We start from the raw sequence: 7,937 nt of genomic DNA, 5'->3' as shown, positions 1-7,937 counted from the left end.
TAAAATTTAAGGAAATACAGTTCAGTCTAAAACCGACCGTGAAGGAGTTAGTACTTAGTCCGAAAGCCGTGTTGGGCCACTATGGCCCAATACTAACATCTTAATTTTAACGAACAACATTTGGTGACCCCGACGTGATCGCACTTCGAGCGATCACGGACTCGCGAAAGTAATCGATTCTGATAAGTGAAGTGACATTCTCTCCGCGCGCGAAAAAGTGATGCCATTGCATGGCTGTATAATCGGAAAGTGAAGTGACATTGTCTCAGCGCACGGAAGATGTTGCGCCATTAAGTGGCTGAAACCAAGAAAATGAATCTCCCATTCGCGGGAAGTATGGTGTGCCACTGCGTGGCTAAAAATTAACAAAGTGAACTTCCTACTCGCGGGAAGTATGCTGCGCCACTGCATAGTTATTACAATGCGCCACTGTGTGGCTGAAAATTGACAACGTGAATTTCCCATTCGCGGGAATCATAACATGACACTGCGTGACTGTGTGATCAATAAGTAAACTTCGCCCGTGAGCGAAGCACGGTGTGCAACTGCGTGGAAGATGTGTGATAAACACGAATTATTGTGACTGATGTGAAAAATTTGTAAAGATGAATTCTCGACATTCCAACGACCTACTGTATTCCATGTGCTACATGTATATGAGGGATACGGAGGAGAATTTGAAACAGGACCCGCGTCGTACGCGGGAAGAAGCTGCAGCGATAAAACTGATAATATCGCACATGTTCAACTTGGCGGCAGGAGCCGCGGTTATAAACAGATACGAAAGCAGATTTACCACTGAACTAAATAGATCGGCCGAAGCCATAGCCGACTATTTAGACTGGAGCATAATCAATGACCCAGCTAAGTATTTGAGTCAATCAAACAAGTAAAGCGGTTAGTAATTATCAAATCAAATAAACATGACGACAAACGAGGACGATGCCGTTGAAAGCTGGAAAAAGCAGCTAACGGCACTGGAGCAAAGCATTGCTCCGATTATCAAAGACGCATGCAAATTAGCAGAAGACGACGACGAAGTCGAAACATTACTAGTGCAACAAGAAGTACTAACAAGCTTGTACGATCAAGCTTGTGCAGTGATACTGAAAATTGAGGGCCAAACGGGGCCCTCCAAGAGACGGGATGCTCTCCTCCCCGCATATATCAAGTCCAGAGCCAGTTTGGCAAAGAGAATACGGCATGCGCAATCACAGACGAATGAACCGAGTCAGGATGAAGGTTCAAGGCAAGTACTGGATCAAACAATGATCACCGGCAATAGCAAGGCCGATTATTTACCCCGATTGGAGCTCCCGAAGTTCCGTGGGTCAGCCACCGAGTGGCTATCGTTTAAAGCCCGCTTTGAGAAGCGGATTGCGACCCTAAACGAGGATGCAAGCAAATACGCTTTCCTGGCGAAATGTTTAGAATACGAGCCCGCTCGTAACTCCTGCGAAGCACTCGAGAATTCAGGAGTGCCTTTCACTGAAGCCTGGGCCAAACTGGAAGCAAGATTCTACAAGAAACGAATCGCATATGAAGGTTACTTTTACACTCTGCTGAAAATTAAAAGGATACATAAGGCATCGCAAAGAGCGATACTAGGACTGATCGACGCTGTCGATACACTATTGTCCGCCACTCGACAAATAGCAAATGAACAACCTGGCGAACCAGATTGCATCGCCAATGGGTTACTAATATGCTTAGTGAAAGAACGATTGGATGAATCAACACTTTCTAAGATTGAAGAAAAGTTGGACCTCCAGCGCATTTATGTTTGGAGCGAATTCAAAATAGAATTAGAGCGGCTGGCTAACCAGATGACTTGCAAAGTGGCTGCCGAAACGGCACACTCTAGTCATCGACCCCAGCCGAAAGTCGTAGCAGCAATCGAAGGCAAAGCTGCGACCACCAAAGACAAAAGGGAAGCACAGCGGTGCTACGTTTGTCACAATGAAGGACACACAGCATTTACGTGTCCTAAATTCACGAAAATGAGCATCCCAGAACGATGGGAAACTATCAAAGCAGGGAGGCACTGCTTTAATTGCCTCATACCTGGGCACTCAACGAAGGAGTGCAAATCACAACGGAAATGCCAAATATGCAGCACGAAGCATCATACACTACTTCATCGTGGAGACTCTCCCAAGGGGGACGAGATCCAACAATTGCATCCCGAGAAGGATGTCAATCAAGCACAAGCAAGTTCAACGAAATGACTAGCTCAGGAAGAATACGTCTTTCTGGGCACAGCCATAATTCATGTTAAGGGTGAGCAGAAATGGCACCCTCTTCGATGTCTACTTGATTCAGGGAGTCAAGTAGAAACAATCACAGAAAAGGCTGCTCGAAGCCTAGGAATTCCGCAACACTCGGTAAACGTAACCATTAAAGGAGTTAGCGGACAAGCACATGTTAAAAGGGGTATCAAAACTGTGATAGCCTCTCACGCAAGCAACTACAATGAAAGTTTAGAATTGATCATAGTGCCAAAGATATTGGACGATCAACCAAGCACAGCTATTGATGAAAAGGGTATACGGATACCAGAACAATTGCACCTTGCCGATCCCCAGTTTTACAGATCGAATGAAATCGACATTCTCCTCGGAGCGAGAATATTTTTCAAAATTCTAATGCCAGGCCGGCTTAGCGTAGCCAACGGTCTTACGTATCAAGAGTCCAGCTTGGGCTGGATTGCATGTGGGACGCTACGTCACAGCAGCCCATCAACCACTGTATTGTCTGCTACAAGGTGTAGCAGAAATGAATTCGAATTCCCACAGGACGAAATGGCCAAACTCATAGAGAAGTTTTGGCGTCTTGAAGAAGCGTGCTTTCAAGACTGGGAACCAAAGCAACATGACGAATGCGAGGCGGAAAGTCACTTCCGCACAACGTTAGAGATCGCTCCCGACGGGAGATACATTACACGAATGCCCCTACGGGGGGAGCCGTCATCCTTAGGCGACTCTTATCAACAAGCATATAGAAGATTCACATCGCTTGAGCAAAGGCTCAAGCGGAATGCAGACCTGTACAAAGAGTACAGGGCATTCATGAATGAATATGAAACACTGGGACATATGGTACCAGTCACCACAGAAGACTTTCACAAAGTAAAGTATTTCATCCCTCACTCGTGTGTGGTGAAACCAGATTCAACATCCACCAAGGTTAGGGTGGTGTTCGACGCAAGTGCAAAGACGTCAACCGGAGTATCCCTGAACGATATACAAATCGTGGGACCAACCATTCAAAAGGACTTATTTGATCTGCTAATTGATTTCAAGACGCACAACGACGTGCTAGTAGCAGATATTGCAAAGATGTACAGACAAATTCACATCGCATACACAGACACTTGGTTACAATGTATTTTGTGGCGCGACAGCCCCAATGATCAATTGAAAGCGTATAGACTGACGACTGTCACATATGGTGAAGCGTCTTCATCATTCTTGGCCTGTAGGGCACTACACGAAGCAGCTGAAGATTATCGGTCGGTAAATCCGAGAATTGCCGACACCATTCAACGATCGTTCTATGTTGACAATCTAATGATTGGAGCGTCCAACGCAGATGAACTGACGGAGACGAAACGAGAAATAGAGCATGCATTGTCACTTCATGGATTTCCACTTCGAAAGTGGGCATCAAACAACGCAAGCGTACTGGAAGGAATTCCAGAGAAAGACTTGGAACCATTGATCAAAGTTGGTGACCAAGAGGTCATAAAGACATTGGGGATAGCCTGGAACCCCAAAACAGACGTGTTCCAGTTCATCAGTACGAAAAACATAGGTGAAACATACGAAGCGCTCACAAAGCGACAGATGGTCTCGAAGATTTTGAGACTGTATGACCCAATCGGATTGATACAACCTGTAATCATTACAGCTAAAATATTGATGCAAGAATTGTGGACTTATAACGTCAGCTGGGACGATGATGTTCCAGATCAAGCACTAAGCTCATGGAAGAAGTTCGAAGCTTCATTAGTGGAGCTCAGCAAGATAGAAATACCTCGGATGTCGACTCCGAGTCATACGATCGCACTAGATTTACACGGATTCAGTGACGCCTCCGAAAAGGCTTATGGATGCGTCATTTACTTACATGCAATCAACTTAAAAGGAGAAGAGAGTACGAATCTCTTATGTTCGAAATCGAGAGTGGCGCCTTTGAAGAAGGTCACTCTGCCCCGTCTGGAACTCTTGGCGGCGGCACTTCTAGCAGAACTAACTGCTAAAATAAAGAGCATTCTGGCCGGTCGAATCTCGTCGGAATATTACTACAGTGATTCACAAGTAGCGCTAAGTTGGATCAAATCTTCAAATACACGTTGGGGAACCTTCATTAGAAATAGAGTGCAGAAGATACACTCCACCACGAATCCAGAGCATTGGAAATATATATCTACGAAAGAAAATCCGGCTGATATGGTTTCGAGAGGAATTCCAGTCAGAAAATTACGCGAAGCAAAACTAGAATTTTGGTTACACGGACCGGAATGTATACGAAGAAGACAATATTATCTGCAGAGCGGCTACGAATACACTGCTGCTGCAGAACAGGAAGAGATTAAAGAACCAATAACACGATTGGTAGCAGCAACAGGAAAGGCATGCGAAGACTTAATCGCAAAATACCCGCACCATCACACTCATGACAAAACAGTAAGACACTTTGCATGGCTGTGTAGAGCCATAAACAATATGAAGAAGGTCAATAAAGACACAGGCATCAGAAACGAAAAGAGATCGGGCCCACTCACCACCACTGAATTGAATGAAGGACTAACACTCGTAGTCCGAATTATGCAAGCCACTATTTATCCAAATGAAGTAGCGGAATTACGAAAAACTGGGAAGGTGCCTACGAAAGGACCTTTCCAGCATCTCAACGCAATCGTCAGAAATGGAGTCATACATGTCACAGGGAGACTCCACAATGCAGAAATGCCCATCTCACAAAAGAATCCAATATTGATTCCCAAATCGCACCCATTTTCGAGGGTAATAATTCAAAAAATACATGAGGATAGATTTCACGCCGGAACAGATCTGGTAATAAACGAATTTCGACAAAGATTTTGGATGAGGGATCTCCGAAGGACCGTACAAGGAGTCATTCAACGATGCATCTTATGTGCCAAAGCGCGGCCCAGACGTTTACAGCAACGAATGGGACAACTGCCCTCGCCCAGGGTAAATGAATCAGTAGCGTTCACTCACACGGGAGTGGACTTATGTGGGCCATTCGAAGTATATCTCAATCAAAAATCGAAATGCAAGACCACAGCATATGCTTGCATCTTCATATGTTTTGCGACCAAAGCAGTTCACCTAGAAGTCGTCGAAGATCAGTCGACGGCAGCGTTCATATCAGCACTTCTCCGTTTCACATCAGTGAGGGGAATACCCGAGGTTATTTACTCCGACAATGGGCGGAACTTTGTCGGGGCCAGCAGAGAACTCAATCGTTTACGAAGAATATATAACAATGAAGTTTTTCAAAACAAATTAGTTGATATTGCGGCAACTCACAGAATAAGATTTTCATTCATTCCACCCCGAAGCCCCAGCTTTGGAGGACTTTGGGAAGCGAACATAAAGGTAGCCAAGCGGCTCTTTAGTGCAGCGGCCAGAGGAGCACAGCTAAACATCATGGAATTGCAGACACTGTTCTACCAAGTGGCCGCAATAATGAATTCGCGACCACTCACACCTGTTTACACGACGCCAGATTCACCGACCGCGATCACACCCGGTCATTTTTTGATAGCACGCCCAATGCTAGCCGTGCCCATCCCTACGCAGAGTGAGGATGGAAGCAATCTCACAACCAGATGGAAACGAGTACAATCGCAGCTCGAACAATTTTGGAGAAGATGGAGAGACGAGTATCTCCACCAGTTACGTGATTATGCAAAATGGACCAAGCAACAAGCCAACGTTAAGGTAGGCCAAATCGTATTGATCGGAGACGATCACCTTCCCGTAGCAAGGTGGCCTATGGGAATTGTCACACAAATACACCCTGGAGATGATGGAGTAGTCCGAGTGGCAGTAGTGCGAACCGCTACCGGAATTTACAAACGCAACGTGCGAACACTTGCTCCTCTACCAGTCGAGGAGCACACCATTCAACCCATTATAGAAGAGTATGACAACACAGCTGATAACGAACAGCAATCTCAAGCCGAAGCAATCGAACTAGAAGACGATCCCCCTCCCCAAGCACCCCAAATGATTTGGGACGGTAGACTACGCCCCCGTCCCAAAGGGGGGAGAAAATGGAAGTACACGAAATCAGATTGGGTGACGACCCTATGAAAAAATTGACAATGCAAATTTCCGCTGATAATAGCGAGACCCGAAATTCCAAACGAAGTGGTTTCACACGCTCGAGTGCTTGGGTCAGCGATTAAGACCCTCCTCGATGCAATAAAATGCGCCACAATGTAGGGAACATTACGAGTTCCAAGAAAACGCGACAATTAAAAACAAGTATAATGTTCGGCAGCGATAAGATCGAGAATACCATATCGATGCACGACGTCGCATCATATTCCATAGACGGGGCATTCATCGTGGCGATGGTGATCGCCATCATTTACTACCATTGGAGGAGAAACACGAAACGACTGCGCGAACTGGAAGGGGCGCAGCGGAGGATCCGACTCGATAGTGTGAATGCTGTATAATCAAAATAATGCGAACGCTGTATAATCAAACGCACATTTTGTGCTGACATGGAGAAACAAGAAACACCCAAGTGACCTAAGCAATGTAAAATTTAAGGAAATACAGTTCAGTCTAAAACCGACCGTGAAGGAGTTAGTACTTAGTCCGAAAGCCGTGTTGGGCCACTATGGCCCAATACTAACATCTTAATTTTAACGAACAACAATAGTGTTGACCCCACGGGTGTGATAAACAATCAACGGCAACAAAACCAGCCGATTATCCCCGTGCCGGCGGTCCACTATCAGCAGCAGTTTATTCCCGTCTCTGCCGCCCAGCAACAGCAGTACGCGCCCTTCCCGCCCCACCAACCGCAAGCACAGGTCGGTAGCGATGTGTTCGTGCAAATTTTGCAAATGATGCAGCAGCAGCACCGAGAGATGATGACCCAGCTGATTCAACAGCAGCAGCAAAGTGATGAGAAGCATGAACGCTTTCTCCGTACGATCGCATCGTCAATCAACGTGCAGGTACCACCGAATCCGGAACAGATTCTTGACTCTTTGGCCGGCAACATCAAGGAATTCCGGTTCGAGGCCGACTCCAACGTGACGTTTGCGGCTTGGTACTCGAGATACGACGATCTCTTCGAGAAGGATGCTGCTAGATTGGACGGTGAAGCAAAAGTTCGTCTTCTTTTGCGAAAGCTGGGTGCATCGGAGCACGAACGGTATGTGAGTTACATTCTGCCTAAACTTCCGAAAAATTTTAGCTTCCTGGAAACAGTGGCCAAGCTCAAGAGCCTGTTCGGAGCAAAAGAATCGGTGATCAGCCGTCGCTACCGATGCCTGCAGATAGCGAAAAATCCTGCAGAGGACCATGTGGCATTCGCTTGCCGCGTAAACAAGGCTTGCGTGGAGTTTGAGCTGGGTAAGCTCTCGGAGGAGCAATTCAAGTGCTTGGTCTACGTGTGTGGTTTAAAATCGGAGAACGACGTCGAGATTCGCACCCGCCTCCTCACGAAAATAGAAGAGAGAAATGACGTGACGTTGGAGCAGCTTTCGGAGGAGTGTCAGCGACTGTACAACCTGAAGCACGACAGCGCCATGATCGAATCTCCGTCCACGTATGACCAAGTACAAGCGATAAGAAAATTTGGTGGGAAGCGGTACGAAAAGCGTGACCGTGAGTCACCGAAACATCCTTCCAGTGACACCGACAGGAAACCAAATTCGCCAT

At 46.3% G+C, this 7,937-nt stretch overlaps 1 protein-coding gene across 1 annotated transcript in view; it reads left to right on the top strand.

The window, feature by feature from the left end:
- Positions 1-2,801: 2,801 nt before the first annotated feature.
- Positions 2,802-7,937, top strand: part of LOC129773951 (uncharacterized) — a 5,224-nt gene continuing 88 nt past the window's right edge. Inside the window, exons 1-3 of the mRNA XM_055777629.1 lie at positions 2,802-6,313; positions 6,928-7,428; positions 7,471-7,937. Coding sequence (XP_055633604.1) covers positions 2,802-6,313; positions 6,928-7,428; positions 7,471-7,937 — 4,480 coding nt within the window. The remainder of the gene's footprint in view (positions 6,314-6,927; positions 7,429-7,470) is intronic.

The sequence above is a fragment of the Toxorhynchites rutilus genome, chromosome 3, assembly GCF_029784135.1.
Source record: "Toxorhynchites rutilus septentrionalis strain SRP chromosome 3, ASM2978413v1, whole genome shotgun sequence".
NCBI classification, from domain to species: Eukaryota; Metazoa; Arthropoda; class Insecta; order Diptera; family Culicidae; genus Toxorhynchites; species Toxorhynchites rutilus.
This window is presented reverse-complemented; position numbering and strand designations above follow the sequence as displayed.